This window comes from Hypanus sabinus, chromosome 15, assembly GCF_030144855.1.
Source record: "Hypanus sabinus isolate sHypSab1 chromosome 15, sHypSab1.hap1, whole genome shotgun sequence".
NCBI classification, from domain to species: domain Eukaryota; kingdom Metazoa; phylum Chordata; class Chondrichthyes; order Myliobatiformes; family Dasyatidae; genus Hypanus; species Hypanus sabinus.
Window position 1 is genome coordinate 49,436,583 of NC_082720.1, and position 10,632 is coordinate 49,447,214.

Genomic DNA, 10,632 nt, shown 5'->3' on the forward strand with positions numbered 1-10,632 from the left:
TTTTGTGAAAGTATTAAATTATGTTTAGAAAATAATATTGTACGTCTATGGAAAGCAACACTTCTAAAATCAACATATTTAGAATATATACAAGTGTTGCATGAGTTGCAATGTTTATATCACTAATAAGAAATTGTAGTTCTAAATCTTTTATGTAGTTTTAAAAGATAAAGAAAGTTTATCCTGAGTCACATTAGTTCTGGCACATGTACATTTTTGAACTTAGTTTTTCTCAAGGGCTATAGAACATCGGCTACAGTTCAAAGTTGTAGAACAACTAAAGCTAATCAGTCAGTGATCAAGGTCTTGCACGAATATCCCTTGAACTAAAATGTAGGAAAAGTAGATTTTAAGTAGTAGTGCTAATTGTTAAAAATGCAGAGTTATTTAAATCTGCACCGATAACTATGCCTGTGTACAAATATTTAAACTTGCTTTCATATTGAAGCCCTTGTAAATGTTACACTGAGGCAGTCACTTTGAATCTTCTGTGCTGTTCTATTTCTGGTGAGGACAATGGGACGGACGGGCTTGAGCGCCGCAGCGCAGAATGGGGCTGGGGTTACCTAGCAGCCCGGGCTGCACCAATCGGAGGCGCCCAGCGAGGGTGAGGCCCCGCCCCCGCCGCCGACGCTTATATAGAGCTCATTAGGCAGTCAGTCAGTCTCCTGCAGTGTGTGGTGAAAGCTGCTGTACAACATGGCGAGGGAACAGCTCTGTAAGCTATTTGTTGGCGGGCTCAGCTTTGAAACGGTGGAAGGGAACCTCAGAAACCATTTCGAGAAATGGGGCAAGCTAACTGACTGTGTCGTGGTTCAAGATACGATCACCAGGCGCCCCCGAGGCTTCGGGTTTGTTACGTATTCTTCGCCGAGCGAGGCGGATGCTGCAATGGCCGCTAGGCCTCATGTGTTAGATGGCCGCACGGTGGATCTGAAACGAGCTGTGCCGAGGGAAGACTCGAACAAGCCGGGCTTCAACATGAAAGTAAAGAAGATCTTCGTGGGCGGCATCAAAGAAAACCTCAACGAAGACGATTTGCAGAGTTATTTCTCGGATTATGGTTTAATTGAAAAAGTGGATGTGATCTGTGACCGCGACACCGGCAAGAAAAGAGGCTTTGCCTTTGTGTACTTCGATGACCACGATTCTGTTGATAAAGCTGTTATCCAGAAGTACCACATGATTAATGGCTACCGGTGTGAAGTCAAGAAAGGGTTGTCGAAGGAAGAGATGCAGAGCGGAAGTAGATCTCGCGGTCGAGCTGGCAGCTTTCCCCAAAGAAACGGTCGGAATGATGGCAGTTTTGGAAATTCTGCCGGATACGGGCCGCAAAGCGGCGGAGGCGGCTACTACAATGATCGAGGAGGCCGAGGAGATCTTTATGGTGGTTATGGTGATGTGGGATATTCCCGACGTGATCGTTCCTTTTCGGGAGGAAGTTACGGAGATCGCGTTCGGGATTATAGCTTTCCTGGCTATGGTGGCGATAGAGGTTACAACCACGAACATTTCGACGATGCTTATGATAACTTTGGGCGCTATTCCCCTGAGCCCTCCCACTATGGCCCCATGAGAGGTGGGGGCGGTATGGAGAAGTATACTGCTGGACCCTACAGGGGAGATTATGGTGTTAGTAATAGAAGCAGAAGCAGAGATTATGGTGGATATGCCTTTTAACATAGCATGAATTCATTGTGTAAGGGGGAAGTATTTGTTCATACAAATGGTTCTGAACCTAAAAGTGAATTGTGTGTAAAATGTGTAAAGGGGACGTATTTGATATGTACACAGAAGTAGCTGTAAAGCTGCATAATGTATTCAACTAATCAAGGATAATTGTATACTTTTTTCACAATAAAAAAAACATTCAGTTTTTTTCGTTGAGTTTTTTAATCAGCTGGTGTGTTAGAAAGCAATGCAGAGGGTTTTTTCAGATAGTTAAAGATTATAGACCATATTTTACTTTTACATCTGTTCTTTATTGATAAGACTAAATAAATTTCTAAGTGCAAAATCTAAGACATTTGATTGGAGCTTATAAACAAGTGGTTTGATTGACAGTGGAGGGAAAAAAAACAGGAAGTGCATGTAATTGGTTACATTCAAATCTTCGTTGAGGTTCTAAAGGTCACCAAGACTATTTGAATAGTGAAGCTGACATGTAATTTGAAAACCAGAGAAGGTGGTTTTTCTCTGGTGAGGAGGAGGGGTTGTTGGAGTTTGAGGATTTAGGATTTAAGTTTGATTTAACATTTTCCCAGCTTCAGTTATAGGATATACTCATTTTGCACAAATTATCCTGCAAATGTGTGTGTAAACTATCAAACACATGGAAGTCTGAATCTTTATAGGCATCGTGATGGCCTGTCTTAAAATCATGCCATGGAGCAGATCCTAACTTATTTTCTGCATGTTTTTTTTCAAACTGCTTATCAGACAGATTAGCTGAGATGGTTTTCAATGTCTCTTCATCTCAAATGCCATCACCTGAGCACTGCAGTCAAAGCTTAATCTTACTCATCTTTTCTGATTAAGAGCAAAAGATGCAAGGGCACAATCAACATCAGTCTTGTCTTTTAGTTGTTGTGAAATTAGATGCTGAGGAGAGCCACTCATTTCGGATAATAACCATGTCAGAAGGTGACATAAAATTAATAAACCAAACTCCAGTTTCTATTTGGAGTATCTGCAAGGAAAACTAAATCTTGTCGGCTGAGGCAGAAAGATAGTGATCTTTAAAAATGTACTCTCATTTTGTATTTGATTTTTCTTTCCCAGCCGATGTGAAAGTAAACTCACCAAAGTATCCTTGCATCAGACTTCAAAATGAGAAAGGCAGTGGTAAGTAAGATGGAAGTAGGGCTGAAAGTTGAACAATACCATTTTGTAGAGTGCTAACACTTACTTTTACCCTGTACTTTCTTTCCCTTGTATCAATCCAGCTTTTGCAATCAAATTGCAGCTGCTCATTTTATTCAGGTTCATTGTTCCTCTATTTGCTAAGTCTTGTAGGAAATCCTCACCATCACAGCTGATCAGTGGTTTCCATTATGCATGGTGAATTTTTATTCTGTCTTAAAAGGTTTTTCTTTCGAACATCTCACTGACCTGATTCATGTCTCCTTCACTAAGATTATAGTAGGATAGTCTGAAAGTCCTTCTGTGGCTTCTGCCTTGCATCATTTTTGTTAAAGCTAAATGCTGTTTCTTCCCTATTTAATATTAGAGCTTTTCTAATCTTTACAACCCAATTTGATTTAAAGGCAGTAAAGTAGTTTTGAGGTTCTGGTTTATCAGAAGCATAACAGCCAGCTGTGAAACAGATCTCACAAAACACCAACAAAATATTTTGTCTGATTTTTTTTAGGTATTGATAGAAAAATGCTTCAAATAGAGTGCCATATATCTGCACCTGCCTATTTGAGCAGTTCAAGAGGGCATTGGTTTGATCAATCCAAAGGGCTGCACTTCTTCCATAACACTATCCTGGTGCCATCTTTATTAACATTGGCCTGTATTGGAATTTTCAAGTGGTTATTGAGTTTGCTTGATCCTAAAGATTTTTGTTATACCATTCTTTCCACTTTCTGTCATGCTGAAAGTTTCCTAAATTCTATATTATTTACGCTCCATCTTTACTTGATTTTGATCTTTAGTTGATCCCTTGTACAGAATTTTGTGCTTTGTGTATCACATAACCTAGATCAATCTTGTTGCCGTAAAATTAACTTATTTTGTAATATGGTTTTGATCCCTGCTATCACTCATTGGTAAGCCTTTGTGGTCACCTTGTATCTCAATTATACCCTGAGGGAAAACTGCCACCTTTCGTAACTCTTGGATGCTGTTTCTTAATTCTTGCATCCAAATTATTTTTGCAGGGAAAATGTTAATTTTCTGAGCTTCACACCAGTTAATTACATTGTCCCCTTTGGTTATATATGGCTGTTTATTCACGCCTCTTGTTACATCCATCATCTGCAGTCAGAAATAGGCAGATCATGGCTACTATTGTTTTACCTGGCTGAGTGTGGTAGATTTGCCCAATTCCCTTAAAATAATTTTTTCTTCTAATATTAAAACCAAGCTGTTTTTCTGTTTAACTGATTGGTTTCTCAATATTTATTTTATTTCTTCCTCTGCTTCAACTTTCTCAAGCATTTTAAATTAACAGCATGAAACAATGGGTTAGGCATCAAAGTTTGGATACTATTCCTTGCCATTTTTCTTCTGTTCACATTTTTCTGAAGCTGGGTACCTGCATTATCTGCTTTTTTCCAAGTCCTGACCTATAAATGTTTTACTGTTTCAGTGCTATCCAGAGTTCTGTGGCATGTTAATTCACAATTTTGCACCCTGCACTAATTGAATGAATCCAGTCTGTTTTTTAACCCTATTTTACAATACCAAATCCAAGACCACATTAGTGAGATGTAACACAAGACCATTAGACAGGAGCCGAATTAGGCAAATTGGCTCATTCCATCATTCAATCATGCTGACCTCTCAGCCTCATTTTCATGTCTCCTCCCCATAATTCAGTAACTTGGAACCTTCACCTTAAGTATGCCCAGTGACTTGGCCTCCATGGATGTCTGTGGCCATGAAATCTACAGATCCACCACCCTCTGGCAAAAGAAATTTTTCATCTCTATTCTAAAGGAATGTCCTATTCTGAAGTGGTTTCCTCTGGTCCGAGACTTCTACTATTGGAACCTTCCATCTATTTAGGCCTTTCAATGTGGCTCTCTAACTCATTTGATTACCTCCATATTATAGAAACAGATACAAGATTATTCGGATAAGTAAACAAATATATTTACTTCCTTCAGCTTCATTGACTATTATTTTATACCCAATTCCTTGCAAGCTTTGAAGGCCCAGCTTTTAAGCTATCCTCTCATTTCATCTTTCCTGTTTCTAAGTAGATTTGTAGCTTATCTGTATACAGTACTGCAGGAAACATGATTTTCCTCCCAAGATCATACAAGTTGTATCTCCATTTGAAGCACATTTACGTTTTGGTGTGGAAATGAAGTGGGAATTAAGCAGCTGGTTTTGACAGCTGCCTCAATGAATTTAATACAAGTCACAGCTTGGACTTAGTATTTCACTAGTTGGAAGTAGTATCCCATCTACTCCATAAACAAACTCAAGGAGGGTGACATTCTGACACCTTTTCCTGGTTACACTTGCAGGCTGTGATTAATTAACTTGTTGGCATTTTAACATACAATCTATTATACATAGTTTGCTGCCCAAGTAGAAGCCAGAAGGTGGGTTTAATTGGGATGGGTCTTTAATCAGTGTAGTTTATGAGCTATATAGTCATTAATCGTGACGATTTTATGATGCTCCAGAAGAGTGAGTGTAAGACTGGCAAGTCTACACCTGTGAATAAAACTTGACTAAAACTTCCAAATCATCAGACGGATTTTTACAATGAAATCTACTTTAAAGCAAGCAGCACTGTCTTTAGGGATAAGCTGATATTTACACTACTTTCTGAAGAGTTCTTAAATAACATTTTGCAGAAACTAAAAATGTTTTCTTTGGATGTGGAGAAAATACTACTTTAAAAATGAAATCTCCACTGCCGTAAGCAAATGTGAGACATCTTGCTTGACTGCAAGCTTGAGAGTGCAGGGTCTGAAATATTACATGCAAGACCAATATCACCAGCTAAGAAGAAATTACGCATTTGCAACAGAAGGAATACAGCAAATGGTCAGTGGATTGATTACTGGAATGGGAGATTGCTTAAGCAGAGTTTGGAAGAAACCTAAAGTGGTCTTATTGAGATCATAAATTTCTTAGTTTCTCCAGGTAAGAATATAGGGAACCATTCTTCACAATCTTAAAATAGGTCATTCAGAAATGCTTGAGAAAAAATTACTTAAAGGATGTTGAATCTTTGCACTTGGTTATCCAAAGGAACTCTGGAGACTTGGTTATTGGATGAAATTTCAGACTATCCTACTATAATCTTCGTGACATGGGCCCTTATAGCTCAATTCATCCATAATAAACAAAATGTCTTCCTGAACTATCCCCATTACCTGCCTTTGTACCTCTATCCTATCCAGAAAACAGTCCAAATCTCTCAAACGTTGCAAATGTTATAACCTCTACTGCTTCCTCTGGCAGCTTGTTCCAGGAAAAATTTGCCTCTCGGGTTCACCTTTGAGTCTTTTCTCTTACATTTATATCCACCAGTTAGATTCCCTTACCTTGTGTTCCTTATGAGTTTGATTGTAGCTTGGCTTTCCTCACTCTAGGGAAAATGGTCCGAACCTATACAGTCTCAATCATAACTCCAGCTCTCCAGTCTCGACAATGTCCTTGTGTATCTTTCTACATTATATCCTTTCGACAGTATGGTGACCAAAACTGCATACAATATTCCAGGTGGAGTTTCACCAATGGTGCCCTTTGTGATGAAGGTTAACCTGCAATATGCTACCTTTGCCATGTTGTGTTGCCATATTCAGGGAACTATATACTTCTGACCCTGGGTCTTTGTTCTACAACACTCCAGGACCCTGCTATTTATTGTGTTGTCTTGCTCAAGTTTAACTTCTCAAAATATGCTTGTCTGAGTTAAATTCCTTTACTGAGTTTCCCAATTGATCTAGATCTTGGATAATCTTCATTGTCCAGCACATCATCAGTTTTGGTGTCATTCACAAGCTTGCTTCTCTTCCAAATCATCAACCTGTATAACCAACAGTGGACCCAGCAACGATCCCTATAGCACAGCACAGGTCACAGGCCTTTGGTGTTCAAAAAAAAAACTCCACTACCAGCCTTTAAATCCTCATACCAAGTTCATTTTGCATCTAGCTGGCTAACTTACCTTGATTCCCAAGTGATCTTCAGCTTCAAGCTCAGAGTACTGCCCTGCTCTTGGTAACTTTCTTGGTACAAATACCCATGCTCAAAGCTATGACCACCTCTGATCAGTCCTTGCCTTTTCAAATGCAGATGAATAAATTCTCAGAATTTTCTCTAGTAATTTATCTACTACAGATATTAAAGTCATTAGCCTGTAGTTCATTGGCCTGTCCTTGTAGCCCACCCTAAATAAAGGAACATTAGCTCCTTCCAGTACCTCACCCAGGGTTAAGAAAGATATTAAAAATTGTTGCCAGGGCTCCAGCAATTTCTTGTCTTCCCTTCCCACAGCATCCTAGAATACACTTAGTTAGGCCTTTTAAATGGTGAAGACCAGAAAAATCACAGTGAGTTGATGTATATATGATCACTTGAATAATAAGGATGGCACGAGGCACCAAATGGCCTACTACTGTATACAGGGAGGATAAAAGGAATCTGAAAAGACATGAGGTTAAGTGATTAGGGGTAATGATGCAAAGTAAAGGGGGATATTAAAATTCCAACAGTAGAACTAAGAAGATCACATAGTACTGGCATTTAGGGCAGCAATGAAGATCCACCATCTCCGGTGGTGTCCAAGGCTCAGTTTTCACTATTGTCCGTCATGCAAGTTCCGGCTGGAGACTCAGGAATATTGTTGCACTCAGGTGTAGGAGGATTCTTCATTGCTGTTTTCACAACAGTTTCGTTTTTGCCAGTCAGGGTTGGAATTCCTGAGCTGAACCCCTGAACCTGGAGGACCGGTAGACTACTCAGCTTTGCCAGGAATAACCAGCCTCTGACATCCTTTAACAATATTTCTGGCTATCTAAATATAAAACGTAATCACCAAAATGTTAATGGTAGAGAGCATGGCTATAGCAATGCCAGTGAAAATCTTGGGTAATTGCTTAGGTGTTTTTAGTTATTATCTGGCTGGTGTGGTAATGTTACCGTTTTTCAGCACATTCACATGCCATTAGGTTTGCTGACTAGCTGGCTGTGGACCAAATCCGACAGTATTCTGGATCAAATAGCTTGGTTGGTGAAGGTACCATTCTCAGTGGTGGGCACTGGAATCACTCACCCAGAGGACTTAAAAGTGCTCATAAGTTTTGTTCAAAGTGGAGGAGCACTGATTTGTCAGCTAAGTGAGGTGGGAGCTGAAGGAATAGAAATTTGACTTTACACCATGAGACTTAATGATGTGTGAAATCAATGGTGAAGACCCCAGGACCATTTCCGCCCTCCCTTTTTCCAGATATAAGTCGCAATGGCAAAAGACAACATAGTTTCTGCCATGAAAGACTTCAGTAATTGGGTGTATATATCAAGAATGTGGTAGTTATCACTGCGACTTGGGGCCTGTGTAGCCTCGTGGACACGAATTCTCCCTGGTGCCACATGCTGAAGTGTATGTCGAAGACAGCAGGAGTGGCTTTCAGAGGGCTCTGCACTCGGTAATCAATTTGCCGATTCTCCATTTGGGGAATTCGAGATTAAAAACCATGCTTCAGACTGACTAACATCAAAGTAGCAACTATTGTCTCTCCTGTCACTGTGGAAGGAGTGGAAGGGTCTGTATGACCCTAGTTACTGAGAGAGAGAGACTCTGGAGTGAACAGTTTCTGCTGTACTGTAGACCATGGTCTCTCTTTGGGGGTTTTGCTATTGCTGGCATGGTGGGTGCTGGGAATGCTGATGCTTTATGCTGGAATAATTTGGGGGAGGGTTGATGCTTGTGCATGGGGAGGGGCAGAGGGCTTTGAGGCTCTTGTCTCTTTTCTGTCATTCATTCCTTGGGGTTTCCTTCAGTTTCAAGGATGTCTGCAGAGAGTAAGAATTTCAGGTTCTATACTGTATATATTCGCTGATATTAAATTGAACTATTGAGTTTAAATTCCATAAAAACCATGTTGGGACTACTTGTGTCTCTGATTGTTTGCCCAGAAAATGGATTGCTTGTCCAGTAACCACCCTGCCTTTATTATACCTTACTGAGTTCTGTAGCAGGTGGATGAATTTGAACTAAGTAGAGATGGCAAGAAAGAACATAATAGGTCAAACTTGATCATAATACTGTTGAAAATAATTTACATGAAAATATTAAGAGGAAATATTGTGGTTTTGCACTATTAACTGACATGGGTGTAGAAAAGCCTGTTTAATAAATGGGATGAAAAGTATTTCTATAGTCTCTCTTAGGTTTGGCTAATTCATGTATTTAAGTACAAACCTAAACTTCCTGGTGATACCACAAAGGCCTTATTGAGCTGATTACAAGGAACTGCTTTACATATATATAATCAAAGGACCTCTGTCCACTCATGGTAAACTTAATACCCTGAACAGGAAGTGATTGGTGGGGATCAGGCATGTGATGAGGAGAATCTAAAAATTCAGGTTCCTCTGTGGAGTCTGATTTCTAAAATATTATAACATCATCTAAAATGGAATAAGGTTATTTGCTAAGTGTTTACAAATCAGAAATGGATAATTTGTCCCAAATTGGTTGAGTTTTGTTTAAGTTTTTGATAATCCTCCTCCTTGACCTTTGTTACAACACTAATTTTTTCTTTTGTGCCTTTCTGATGTCTCCATAGCCTTTCCATGACAGAGTTGCAATTGCGGGTGGTGGGAATCGCAGCTTGTGAGAAATGATTGATTGTGGTGAGTGGTCATTCACCTGACACGTACACTTCGTTAACTTCTCTTGCTGAGTTTTTCCAGCATTTTTTAAATTCAGTATACCAAATTGCCTTATTCCTTGTTACAAAACAGAAATCTTCTTCAACATTTTAGAAAAGAACAGTGGCCAGTGGCGTGACATGGAAAATTATAGTGGGATTTAGCCTTCCAACCAGCACCACCCTGTGCTATTCAGTTTTTGCCTCTACACTATCACAGATGTTCTCTTTGTCCTCTCCTCCTCTTTTACATCCAGCTGATGGCCAGTAGCAATGCTGGAGGAACTCAGTGGTCAGTAGTCTTCTTTTGACAGTAATAGAACACGACAATGGAATTTCTGGTGACAATCCTGGCAGTTCTAAAGGAGCTCAGATTACTAGTTCCTTGGCGTGTCCATCATATTCTCAACGTGAATACTTTAGCATATATATTGTGACTGCAACACTTGTTGAGGCTTAAATTGGCTCTTCTTGTTGGGGAATCTGTTTACCCAGACAATGAGCCTACTGCACCTGATAGTTATTCCCAAGTGGGCTCCCAACCTATTACAGTAATCTCTAAGCCATCCAGCATCCATGGGGAATGGAGGGTGATAGTTGCACGAATATGCCTGTTGCATGAGAACTGTTTAAAGAAAACATTGTTGTATATTACACAATAGTATTCAATATAACCTTTAATTAGAAAAATATATTTAATCACTGAATTCATGAAGTCTTGAGCTTTGCAAGTTGTGATTTATGGTCATAAATCATTAAGAAAATAATGTTGAATTCTTTCATAAGAACATTTTGACTTTCACATTTTTTTCAATCTTTTACACATTTCCATTTCTATTTTAATATTAGAACCTGTTTTCATGTGGTACTTTTGCTTGGAGTGTTCTTAACCAACGTGGTAGTTAGACAGGAGAATAGTTATGAAACCTGACTGGGGTCACCCACCATTTGTGAGGGACTAGGAGTAAGCTGCTGTGCTGTATGCTGATGGGAGAAGGTGTTTGAATACAATCACATCAGAACCTGGTTTACCAAATTCAAATTTATGTTTTTGAATAAGTTTTAT

The 10,632-nt window shown here is 39.4% G+C and overlaps 1 protein-coding gene across 1 annotated transcript; it reads left to right on the forward strand.

The window, feature by feature from the left end:
- The first annotated feature begins 653 nt into the window (after window positions 1-653).
- On the forward strand, window positions 654-1,878 carry LOC132405505 (heterogeneous nuclear ribonucleoprotein A1-like). Its single transcript, XM_059990372.1, has one exon. It carries the CDS (start codon window positions 700-702, stop codon window positions 1,678-1,680), a length of 981 nt encoding a protein of 326 aa, XP_059846355.1. The 5' UTR covers window positions 654-699; the 3' UTR covers window positions 1,681-1,878.
- Window positions 1,879-10,632: the final 8,754 nt, after the last annotated feature.

Bases quoted from the DNA above. Each gene is read 5' to 3' on its own strand.
- LOC132405505 (XM_059990372.1), top strand. From the start codon at position 700: ATGGCGAGGGAACAGCTCTGTAAGCTATTTGTTGGCGGGCTCAGCTTT.